Source organism: Dendrobium catenatum, unplaced genomic scaffold (assembly GCF_001605985.2).
Source record: "Dendrobium catenatum unplaced genomic scaffold, ASM160598v2 fragScaff_scaffold_1056, whole genome shotgun sequence".
Classification (NCBI taxonomy): domain Eukaryota; kingdom Viridiplantae; phylum Streptophyta; class Magnoliopsida; order Asparagales; family Orchidaceae; genus Dendrobium; species Dendrobium catenatum.
The window spans coordinates 3,937,342-3,950,537 of record NW_021319518.1 but is presented as its reverse complement, the minus strand read 5'-3'; the positions used below and the strand labels follow the sequence as shown (position 1 = coordinate 3,950,537).

The window sequence follows — 13,196 nt, the reverse complement described above, 5'->3', positions numbered from 1 at the left end:
GGGGGGGGGACGCAGCTAAGTAGTGGAGCCCACGACACAATTAAATATTGCTTTGGGAGAGAATGACTCAATTAAATATTATTTTGGGAGGGAACAACTCACTTAAATATTGCTTTGGGAGGGAAAATTTAAATTAAGGTTTGTTTAGGGATTTTGTAATATTCTTTGCATTAATTAGTTTCTCTTGTGAGGGTAGGGTTTCATGTTGAATTTGAAATCCTTGTGTTGATTTTGGGCTCTAGTCTTTGGCTAAAGATTGGGAGAGTTGAATCTTCCTCTCGAATTAAAGATTCTTGTATCTTGTGCTGTTTTTCTTATTCTATTAGTGAATTTCAAGTATTTTTCTATCAGATTTCTTACAATTTTACAAAAATCTAATCTATTTCTCTGAATTTCTTTGAAATTCAGCAAATTTCTGCACTTTTGGTGGTTATTTCTTATCACATTGGTATCAGAGCTTGTCGATCTAAGGGATATCAATGACCGGAAGGAAGGTTGAAGTCTTGAAGGGAGAACTTTTGGACAACTCAAATCAGATTTTGAGGAAAAGATTTCGAGAAGAGGTACGAACAAACGAAGAGGTGCTGATTTTGCAACGGGAAAGGAGGATTACGACTGCTGGGGTGCTGATTTTGAAAGGAGGAGAGGGGATTTTGAGGAAGGATTTGAGTTTAAGCGTCGAAGGGAAGAGCATGAAAATTGGGGAGCACCTCCTCTTCGAGGAATGGGGGGCTACGGTGGATTTAGGGGAAACGAAGGTGGCCCGAGGGTAAGGAAGTTGAAGATGCCCATCTTTGAGGGTGAGGATGCATGTGGGTATTTTGTGGTCAACAGACTTACGGAGGAGAAATTGACAGTAGCTGGATTGTATTTGGAAGGGAAAGGACTGGCCTGGTATCAGTGGAGGGACATGAGGCTATCCATCCATAGCTGGAGAGAGTTCAAGGACTGCCTACTAGAACGTTTCCGAACTAGTAGGGGAGGGGGCTTCTATGAGCAGTTTTTCGCCTTATCGCAGGAGGGGAGCATGGCAGAGTACCGTGATCGATTTGAGTGCCTAACTAGCAAGCTAGATCGGCTTTCTGAGACCATGCTAGAGCTGAACTTCAGGCTCAAACCAGAGATCAGAACAATTATTAGAGTGATGAGGCCACATGACTTGGGGGAGGCCATGAAGTTGGCACAGTTGGTCGATGACCAAAAGCATTTAGAGAGGGGGGCTTGAGGCAGTAGCTCGAGGGGGGAGGGGGTCATACAGGATGACAACCACTTTTTTAGCTCCTAAAGGAGTTGCACCGGGAGGTGTGCGTGAAGTACCAAATGAGAAGTTTGGAGGAGGGGGATTTGGGGGAAATTTCAAGAAGCTTACTGAGGAGTTGTAAGAGAAGAGGGCAAGGGGATTGTGCTTCAGATGTGATGAGAAGTGCACGCTTGGGCATAGGTGTAAGGATCGAACTCTTTAGGTTCTCACTGTCTGTGATGACGAGGAAGTTGAAGACAGAGGTGAGAGCGGGCTAGTGGAGGAGGAAGAGGAGAAGTTGCATTTGGATGTGGCGGAGGTCTCCCTAAACTCAGTGGTGGGATTCACCCCGAACACACCATGAAAGTGAAGGGAGAAATAACTGACAGATAGGTGGCGGTGTTGATTGACAGTGGGGCAACCCATAATTTCATCTCCAATCAGATTGTAGATATGTTAGGGGTAAAATTAGTGGAAACAGGTGGCTATGGGGTGATGATGGGCACGGGGAAGGTTGAGATGGGTAAAGAAGTATGTAGGGAAGTTGTGCTGACCATTCAGAGGATTTAGGTGAGGGAGGATTTTCTTCCTTTGGAGTTGGGGAGTAATAATGTCATCCTGAGAATGAAGTGGCTACAGACCTTGGGGATACCAAGGTCAATTAGGGAGCACTGAGGATGGAGCTTGTAGTAGGGGGAGGAGGATGGTTATTCAGGGGGATGCCGGGCTGTCCAAAGCAGGGGTATCTCTCAAATCCCTGATCAGGACCATACAGGAGGTGGGAGGAGCATTTTTGGTGGAGTTGCAGCACCTGGAAGGAGTCAATCTGGGGGATGAGGGAGACATTCCTACTATAGTTCAGCCACTCATACAATAGTACAGTGAGGTTTTTCAACCTCCTCAGGGTTTACCTCCGTAGAGAGAGCTCGAGCATGCCATTACCTTGAAGAAGGGAGTGTCATCAATTAGTGTCCGACCATACCGATACCCGCAAATTCAGAAGGATGATATTGAGAAGTTGATCTGTGAGATGTTAAAGGTGGGGATCGTCATGTGTAGTGTTATTCCTTTCTCTAGTTCTGTTTTACTGGTCAAGAAGAAGGATGGGAGTTGGAGGTTTTGTGTGGATTACAGAACCTTGAAAAAGGAGACAGTCCAAATAAGTTCCTTATTCTTGTGATTGATGAGTTACTAGATGAGCTGTAAGGAGCAGTGATGTTTACTAAGCTAAACTTGAAGTCAGGCTGCACCAAATCAGAATGAAAGGGGCAGATGTGCAGAAGACAACTTTCGAGACATATGAGGGGCACTACGAGTTCCTAGTAATGCCGTTTGGGCTTATTAACCTCCGGAAGTTTGTCTTGGTTTTCTTTAATGACATCCTGGTATATATCAAGATTGGGGATGAGCATTTGGAGCACATGAGGGTGATTTTAGGAGTTCTACAGGAGCATCAGCTGATGGCCTACTTGAAGAAGTGCAGTTTCGCGCGGGCTAGCTTGGAGTACTTGGGGCATGTGGTATCTCGGGAAGGAGTGGTGGCTGATCAAACCAATATTGTGGCAATGTAGCAGTGGCCTTTGACTAAGAACTTGAGGGAGTTGAGGGATACAGTACCATAGTTGGGTACTACCGAAGATTTGTGAGGATCTACATTACCATAGCTTTGCCCTTGATTGAGTAACTGAAGAAGAATGTGTTCTTATGGGGAGAGGCATCGACTTAGGCTTTTGAATGACTGAAGAAAGTCATGACTATAGTCCCAATTTTAGCTCTCCCGGATTTCAGCCAGATGTTTATAGTGGAGACCGATGTTGTTGCTTTCTTCTCTTGACCAAGTGCTTTTTAGTAGCTTTAGTTGTTGGAAGGCTACCTCATACTCCTTGCTCTATAGGAAGTACTTAGCTCTTCAAGGATTTTGAAGAAGGGCGACCACTTGCCCAATTTGAAGATGAAGTGATTGAGTCTGACGCCTTGCCCAATGTGTTGTTGCATGTCTCTTGTAATTTAGGCAATGACCTTTCCAAGTTTAATTTCATTTTGTATAGGTTCATTTTGATTCTTTCTAGGGTGAGGAGAAATTCCAGGAACTTGTCATATTTTGTATCAAAGTACACTTTAGTGGGCTAAGCCATATATTGTACCTTTTTAAGTGTTGCAAGTGTCTCATTTAGGTTTTGAATGTGTTGCTTCTGTGACTTGCTCTTTACCAACATATCATCCAATACATCTTGAAATTTCTCTCTTTCTAGTCTTTGAAGACTCGGTCCATCATGCTCTAGTAAGTTACACCATCACTTTTTATATAGAGCAACATTTACTTTATAGAAGTAGAGGCATTCCCTTGTTATAATATGTCTTCTCCTTGTCAATGGGGTGCCTTTTTAGTTGGTAGTTGCTAGAGAATGCGTCAAGAAGCTCAACCATGAATCCAGCCATCACATCGATCCTTAGGAGTGGGTAGTTATCCTTTGGGCATGTCGAGTTTAGATTCCTGCAGTGCACACACACATCCTATATTTGCCATTTTCCTGCACTATCACTATGTTGGAGATCTATTCTAGGTACCGAACGTTCCCAATGGATTCGATGTCGAGTTTCTTGACTTCTTGCTTTATGAGCTTAGTAAGAAATAAGAATCAATACAACCGTCCTTCTTTTCTATTTGATGGGTCTAGCCTTCTTGACGTTCCGCTTGTGATAGGTGGCTTGAACCTTTATCCTTGTTGGCATTTTGGTTGTAGTCCAAAAAAAGGTGTCAATGTCAATCTCTGAGAGCTTGGATGAATTCTCCTTGATGTTCTACATTGAAGAAAGAACTTAAGACTTGCTTGTCGAGATGTGTGCTCCTTCGATGATAGTAGGCACTACCTTGGTGATGTGGATTGTGCGAGGAGGAACTGGTTCATTTCCTAGTCTTCTATAGATTCTTTTCTTGCATGTTCCTTGAGTTTGCTAGGACAAATTCTTTCAGCATTCTTATTTTTCTTGTGTACTCCACTAGGCTTCTTAGCACTCCTCTATATCATTCCCATGGTCCTTTTGGAATGCATAAAATTTGGAGAGGTTCTTGGCATGGGCACTTGCTTTCATTAGTGCAGGATGCTTGAAAAACTCCCTGTTCTAAATAACCATGAATGAATAAGAGAGTGATGGTCAGATGCTAATGAATGTGGTGCGTTCCCTTATCACTGTATGAGCGAGCTAGCGTGGCGTTTTCTCTTTTTGCGACATAGGCGATCCGGTGATTTTGAATGGTGTCTCTTGTAGTGGCACCTTTTATTAGCCATGATGACATTGGTTGTGTTGTGCATGCTGTCTTCTCTCCACGTTGTGATACCTCGTGCAGCTTTTATCATGCGTATGATGTTGGGGTTGGTGTTGCCTTGTCGACACTCTGGAGCGAGCGACTGGCAAATCACGGTGGGTTGTGAAGTTTTAATTTTCCATTAACTGACAAATATTGGTTTTGTTGTTCTTCATGATATACTTATCTTTTTGTCTCTGGCATCAATCCATACTCATTGCATCTTAGAGGTCGTTGGATCTAAATTTTTCCATGGGCCACACTTGACCTTACTAAGACGTTGGGATAGTCAAAGCGAAAGAATACGATGAGGAAACCTGTGAGTATGGAGAGAATATGAAAGATTGAGTAATCTGTAAATGGTTGTAATGGCATGAATTCTAAAAGGTGCTTCTTATCCTCTTATTTATAGGGTTAAGAAGACTTCATGAAATTATGCAATTCAAAAATTAAAAAAAAATAATTCATATTTTAATATATATAGATTAATAAAGACTCGTGGATTAGATTGGAGACCATCTGCCTCTAACATGGCTTGGGATGCCTTTTACTAGTACTTTGGGGAAGTCCTTGGGTTGAATTCCTTGGGTATGTTCTTAGAGGCAAGCACCTCATGTGAGTTTATGAAGGCGAGTTCCTTGGACCAGTGGCGAGTCTCCTAGATCAGTGTGGTTGTGAGATGGGGATCAACATATTTGATAGAGCCAGAGTTTCATAAGTGTGTCCATCTTGTAGCTTGGACGAAGATACCCCTGGAAGATGAATGGTCTTAGCTTAGGAGAACTGCTACAAGAGCCAAGTCATCATAAGGCGAGTACCTCTTCGAATAAAGATTTGCCGAGGTGGGTTATTTGGTCTAAGATGCTTGGAATACATGTATCCTAGGTGAGCTCTTATATTGTGAGCTTCATTGTGGCGAATACTTGTTGCTTCCAAGCCTTGCTTTGGCAGATGTTTCTTAGGGCATGGCTCGTTTTGGGCGGGCGCTCTTCTTGGCCGAGCTCCTTGTGAAATGAGCCTGTTTGGTACCTGTGAGTTACTCACAATGGCATGCATGAACATTACGATTTTGCATTTTCCGAATTAGTTTTGAGAAAATTGTTGGCAGTTCCTTGGGCATCTAGTATGGTGAATAAATTTAATGATATCTCATCAAAGGATTTAATTAGATAGTTTTTGCTACTTAGCATTTTAGTTTACCCCAACAGTTTGGTGATATGAATTCTTCTAAACTGCCCTTTTTTTAACGAACTTTGTGAGCATCTTCATCACTATGATGGATGTGATCTGTTGAAACCTGTAGCATGTAGGTCTCAAAGTAGAAATCACTCTTTTAATTTGTTGCAGGCTACAGGGACCAATTGCTTCTCGACTTCAGCCTTCATAGTTCTATTTAATTAAATCTATGTTGTTTTCTCAGAGGACTCTTGATGTGCTTCATAATCAATTTGTGTGGAAGCTATATTACCTTAACACCCTTTAAGATTCTGTTATACAGTATCTGTCTTTATTGTACAGCATTGTGTTTACTTGCAGCTTCAAAGACATAACTTGATGCTGGAGGCAGCTTGCCCTGGACTTTTTGTGGACAAAAAGGGAACGTATTGGGATGTCCCATTGTCAGTGGCTATTGATCTTGCTTCAGTTACATTAGATTCTGGTCTGAATTACCATTTATTGTTACAACACAATAGTGGGCAACCTAAGCACTTTGGTGGTAATGAAAAAACTGAGGCGCCTATGTCTCTGCTGCCTGGTTTGTGTGCAAAAGTTGCCATTTCTATGAAGAAACATGTAGAGTTTTGGAGAAAGAAGGAAGGGAAGCTTAAATTAGTTCAACCATATGATGTATTTCTTTCAAATCCCCACATCTCTGGAGTTTGTATATTTGGTAAGCCTTTCTTTTTCATTAATACTTTGTTGCATGATTGATTGAAGATGTGAATTTCAATGCTGTGATTAGTTCATAAACTTCTGCGAGTGAACAAGGTTAGAGTCTGCAGAGCTGCATATGAAATCTTTTCATCACGGAATGTAATTTGGTTGTTCGATCTTGATTCCATTTGATATTCAGGGGGCGGTCATTGTGTACTGTGAAAACCATAAAAATTGTCTCACATCTAATCTTTTTAAAATTATTTGGTTGTCTATCTGCTTACTTGCTTGTAGTGAGTTAAGTAGAATGGGTCAACTGATAAAGCTATGGGGTTATTTTTATTTTGATATAATAAAAGTTACCCTTAGTTTACTTTACTTCTAACCTAACGTATGTAAGGATAAAAGATCCCTTATTTATGCTTTAGCATATTTGTTCGGTTCAGTTTCTGATCGTGATTCAGATATCTTTCATGTACCACTATATTTCCTAATCATTAAAATGATAAATATGAAGTCTCTTTTCTTTTTCTATTGTTTAATCCACATAGGGTCGAAAGATGTGAGTATACTTTCAAACTTAGATGAAAGTGCTGAGTTCTCTCTAAATACCAACAATATCATATCTAAATCTAGATAAGTTTCTGATTGTTCATATATAATGCCATATCACACTTTCTGAGCCAAACAACCTATTTTCTTAGAAAATTTAAGTTTCGTGCCTACAGTTCTATTTTAAAATAATCTCTTATGCAGTTATTTTACGAAGATATGTTGGCTCCTTCTGGGCACTAACCCAATTCCTTAAGAGCAAAAGATTAATTTGTTATTTGAATTGCTTATCATTTAATATACATACATTTTTGCTAAGTTTTCAATCAAAAGTCTACTGTTATATTAGCTTTTCATTGTGTAGAATGAGAGGAGAAAAGCATAAACTTATACGCTTTGTGTAGTCCTCCCTATGGTTTGTCGACCATACTTGGTGTTATTGGCATATTTTGCCTTTTGTACTGTGATGACTGAATGCTGCAGCATACCATGCTTTTTGAAATGTGTAACTGCCGGCTATATATGCTATATGTTTTCCCTATGGAAAAGAATCTGATAGTGAGCTGTATAATTGAGAAAAAGCCAAGTGATATTTGTCATATGTTCTTATCGACTGATGTTTGTTATGATGTGTATCACACCAGATGGATGTGCAACTTTGGGATAATTGATATTATCATACAGTAAATAATAAAATGAAAGAACTACAAGTAGGGGATAATCTCCTTGGTCCAATATCTTTTCAACCCTCATATATGAGTTGTAGCTTAGTTTGCATTGTGAAATTGGTTTATGAAATCGGCAGTGCAAACTTACACGTGATAAACTGGAGAAGAGATATGATGTAGATATTATAAAAGGGTGGCGTAGTGCATGACGCTCTCACTACTTTTGGAAGGGGTTGATGTACTTTTCCTTGACTTTTTATAGAAGAGTTTATTTCCATGTTTCAACCACCTATGACGCTCCAAGTCACGGTGGGACATCCTAACTATTTCCTTGGGTAAATCCTTTAGAAGGGTTATGTAGACATTGATCAGAATTTCCCTTGAATCATAGTGGTATCCATCCCTTCATCAATCAAAAGCTTGTTACATTCACTGTAGTCAATTGAGGAGAAGAAAGTACCAATGGTAATGGTAATGAGAGTGAGCTTAAGAACATGTATTTGGAGTCTATGACTTTTTATTGATAAAAGAACCACAGCACATCATTAGATGATTGTTATTGAATCAGAAATTTTGATTTTTTGAAATTGAGCAAAATTTGCAGTAGGAGCTTAGAGAATCATGCACGTCTCAAAATTTGCTTTATATTCATGCGTTTACGTCTTTGTAAAGAACATAGCTGTTATAAATCTCACCAGATATCCTACAATGCGATCATCTTAAATTTTTGCAAGGCTCAATTTTCATAAACGCTGTTTGATGCCTGTTTTTGCCAACAATAGCTTTATGCTACTGCTGTGCTAAGTAAATGGTCATATTAATATTTTAGATAATGCTAATACTTTCAGGTGCTGTGGCGAGTGCATCTCTGGGTGAAAATTCAGCAAGATATGTGAAAACAATGCTTAGAAGTGGCAATTCTTTCAATTTATGCTTTCAAAAAAATAATTTTGGACTCTTTTCAGATCTATTTGCATCCTTTACTTTTAAAGCACAGCTTGGGAATTTCCAGCGGCTTTTTTTTGATCTTACGAAGTTTGATGCCCACATAGATTTCCCTTCAGGCACCACATTTATATGGGGTGCTTCTTCTCTCGCAAAGAACATATATAATTCCCAGAAGCCTGATGTCATTTCAATCCGTGCTATATGTCCAAATTTGAGGGTTTCTCTTCAGCAACAGGTAGATGTGCCCATCCTCTCTTTTACATTCTTTGCATACTTGTGGACTTGTGCTAGATGTCTATGTATGTGTTTACCTATTTTGGATCTGTGCTCTACGTTTGTTTCCACCAAAAAAAAAGGGAGAGGAGAAAAAAAAGGAAAAGAAAAGAAAAGAAAACAATCCTTGATATTGTTTATTTTGTTTGCACGAATTCTCCATAAATAAATGCCTCTTTAATTTAATAGTATTTGTGTTACTCAGCCCAAGCTTTGATAGAATGAACTATGGTTTTACTGATATTTGTTGAAAGTGCGCTCCATCTAATCTAGTGTCTGGGAATAGTTTAAAACTAGTTGAGTGGTGAAGCTAATTGATTTTGAGCTTAACTATATAAATGTAAATGAGCATGCTTTTGTTTAATCTCTAAGTGTCTTAATCAAGTCTGTTTCTACATGCATGTTTTATTCTTGGTCCATATCTTTCCAAATCAACTTGTGTTTTACTCCTAATTGCAGTCTATGTGCTATTTGTTATTTAGATTACTATTAAATGGATAGTAAGTCCTTGTTTCAAACATAAAGTTCTTTATCTTATTAAGCACAAATTTTGATGTCAAATATGAATCTTGAGGCACCCCAATGATTAAACTAGGTACATACAATTTGGCTTGGTTCCACTAAACTGACATACAATTTGGCTTGGTTCCACTAAACTGATGACCATATGAGCTTATAAGGGAATCATCTACCCCAAAACTAATTTTGGATCATTGTGCCATAGTTGGGGAATGCTTGATGTGAGAACCGGGCTTAGCAAGTTGAGTTAAACCGGTCCTAATACTCTAACAGACGAACGAAAGAACTGGGCGAGCACAACGAGTGGAGTCGATCTGCCAAACCGCGAGCATAGGAGCTTCTACTTCTAGTGGGGTCGAATCGCAAAATCGAGCAAGGGAATACATTTGGATGCAAAAAGTAATGACTCATCGTGGAGAATAAGTGTTGCTCCCTCCTTTTGAACTGAAGTGGCTTTGAATGAGAGGAAGCTGTGCCAAGAGAAAGATGAAGAATGGAAGTGATGTGATACAATCCATGCGAAAGTGAATTGCTTAAAGAAGTTTCCACTTGTAAATTTTAGAGAGCAATGTTAAGCAAAATCCTCTATTGATGTAAACGATAAGATAACATTAAGGTGATAAAATAGCTTAGGTCTAAACACATGCGAGAGGTTGAGATCGTTAAATAATCAACTAAATCTACTTTGCATACATGAGTCGTTTCAACGAGAAATTCCAATATTAACAATAAGATTAGTTGTTATAAGAAGATCCCTCACACAACTCTTCTAATTACTAGGCTTTAGCAGCGAGTGATTGACATGATCTTTATGAATCCATTAATAACCATAAACGAAAAGTAAACTAGGAAGATAAGAGCATTAGGAAAAGAGTTTCACCCAAGGAATGAGGTAATACAAGGTTCCGGTGGTGCTTTGTGGGTTGGATCGGAAGTAGGTGGGGCTTGATAGCTTCTTGGATGACTTGGACAACCACAATCCACGAACACCTTCTTGGTCAGCGAGTCTTCAACATGGGAGAACGATTCCCAGTCGTCGGGCCATTGATGGTTGCTCCCGGAGTAGTTGGGGCAGCAGCAAACTGCTACTGGAATCTCTGGACAGCAGGGACAACAGTTTGTTTTGTAGAAAACTTGGGAAAACCACTTGGAAGACTTGGGAAAGTCCTGGGCAGCAGTTGGGAGGCCTTCTTGGACCCCTTCCTTGCTGATTTTGGCTTTCCTGGACTGGTGACAGCAGCCCGGATTTGTCCACTCAGCTGGGTAGTAGGTTGCAAGAGAGCAGCCAGTGATTTGGGAGAGGAGGGTTTAGCCGTGAGCTAGAGGGAGAGGGAATACTTTAGAAAACTGAAATAAATTTCAGATTCAAGTGGTTTTGGAGGGAGTAATTTGGAATTTGAATCCCAAACTTTGATTGCACTTAATCCCTTAATGGAAAGAATTAATGGGGGGAAGCCCAATATGGGGGCCGGCGGTTTCATTAGAGGAGGGAGGGAGGTTTTAAACTCAAATTCTGAAATTAATTTCAGAATTTTGAATAGAAAGGGTGGGAAATTAATTTGAAATCAATTTGATTTCAAATTTGGGGAAGGAGAGTTAAGTAGCAATTAATGGGATTAATTCCCACTAAGGGGCCGGCGGCATGCTAAGAGAGAGAAGGAAATTCAAGGAAAAGGCTTCCAATTTCGGATGATGACGTGGCAATAGATTTCATAACTCCAATCTAAATCAAATTGGAATTGAATTCCATCATGAAGACTTTCCTAAATAGGAGTTCCAAATTAGGAAAGAATTCAAAATTTGAAAATTTCAAATTTCAAATTTGAAAATTGTAAAGGGAAGGGTCGGGTGGGTGAGGGGACGTCGCCGGCAAGGTGGCCGGCCGGGGTGTGGTGGTGGTCGGCGGCGGGTTCCCAAGGGGCGGCGGCAATGGGATTGAAGAGGGATTTCTTGTAGTGGAGGGGAAGGAGATGAATGTGAACACGAACGAGAAGATAGAAAAATCTAACCACGAATCGAGGACTCTTCCAACGACTGGCGGGTATTGCTTTTGCCCTTACCTTGGGCTTTCCCTAGAACTCACACAGAGATCTAGGAAAATTGAACTCACCAAGAGATCAAGAAAATATGAACTCACAAAGAGAACACAAAGAGAAGAATTTCATTTCCATAATCATCATCCCTCAATACAAGAAAGCTAGCCTATAAATAGGCCTCATGAAAAAAAAATAACAAAGACTAAAATGCCCTTCGGGCTACAACACTACATGACCACCCATAAGGGTATAAATGGAAAAACAACAATATAAAATAAACTAGTACAAAAACATAAATAAATAACTAAAAAAAAATCATAGCCATTGATCTCCGATGTCCTCATCAGGAAGAAATAGAGAGAAAGAGAAGGAAATAGAGAGGAAGAAGGAAGACGCGTGCGTGTAAATTAGGGTTTGGGATTGATCAGCAAGCAAGGGAGATCGAGAGAAAGAGAGAAGGAAGGAAGCGAACTCGATGGGTAGGATAAGCAAGAGTCTCGTGTAAGGGAAGAAGGTAAGAAATTTTTTTAGCACTTATTAAATTTAAGTTATAGATTAATAGAGTTAATTTAGAAAATATTTTTATGAAAGACTAATTTTCTTTGAAAATTTTAAGTTCAATTTTTAGAGAGAATTTTTTTTAGGTATTTAGGTTATTAGAAAGAAAATAAATGTGTATATATTTAAAAAGAAAATAAACTTAATATTTGTAGAAAATTTTTATTTGTAATTAATTAGTTAATTATTATGAATTTAATTAACAAGAAAGTTAAGTTATGAGAAAATATATGTATTTTAAAAGGAAGAAATTTATATTTTGTAATATTAAATTTAAAATATCTTAATATAAGAATGTGTAGAAAATAATAATTAGAGAGAGCATATGTTTGAGAGATTATGATATTTAAATAAAATATGGATTTTAATTGAAAACACTAATTAGGAAAATTAATTATATAAATAAGGAATTGAATGATTAGTGATGAATGACATATTAATAATATAGAAAATATTAATTAAATAAAAATATAGATTAGAAGAGAGAGAATTTTTGTATGTAAATTTTAATATATGAGATTGTAATTATCATAAATATTTTAAAAATCAATCAAATGTGAGAGCAATTAGAGGCTTTAATTAGCTACTTTGAGAAAGAGAAAGAGAGAGCAAACAACATGTATTTTAAATTTTAATAATCAAAGAAATCATTATTAGTGACATACTATATGATTAATTTTAAGAATTAAAATATTATTAAAAAGGGAAAAAAATTTAAAATATTAAGTTAGAGAATTTAATTGCATATAATTAATTAAATTTAATGAAGTCATCTTTTATAGGCTTTAAATCTACCATCATTGTAATAAGGAGTAAAAGTGAAACATCGCATTTCCTAAGTTTAAGGTGAGTTCTCATGTCTTTTAATTATAGTTATGATATTTGCTTCTCCTACATATGATGCATCAAATACTGTTATTATTTAATTCTTATTATTAATGTTCTATGAATTAATGCTATATGAATTTTCTTTACCAAAGACAATTGATCATGTTATACTGAAAGACTTGAATTTAATATTATAGAGATATTATTCATCCTATGTCATGATGTTTATTATATAGATCAATATGAAATGATTTGAAGAAGATAAATGATATGATTAAAATAGAATGCTTCAAACTAAACACTAATCACCATTCACCAAAAAATAAAGGTGATCAAGGTGGGCTTCAAACTTTGAAAGGTTCAACTCTTTGAATTTTGTTACCCTATCCAAT

At 38.1% G+C, this 13,196-nt stretch overlaps 1 protein-coding gene across 2 annotated transcripts in view; it reads left to right on the top strand.

Moving 5' to 3' along the window:
• LOC110108825 (protein TRIGALACTOSYLDIACYLGLYCEROL 4, chloroplastic) overlaps window positions 1-13,196 on the top strand; it is a 50,153-nt gene that overhangs the window by 16,950 nt on the left and 20,007 nt on the right. For both annotated transcript variants that reach the window (XM_020839647.2, XM_020839646.2), the window contains exons 3-4: window positions 6,084-6,438; window positions 8,491-8,825. In XM_020839647.2, coding sequence (XP_020695306.1) covers window positions 6,084-6,438; window positions 8,491-8,825 — 690 coding nt within the window. The remainder of the gene's footprint in view (window positions 1-6,083; window positions 6,439-8,490; window positions 8,826-13,196) is intronic.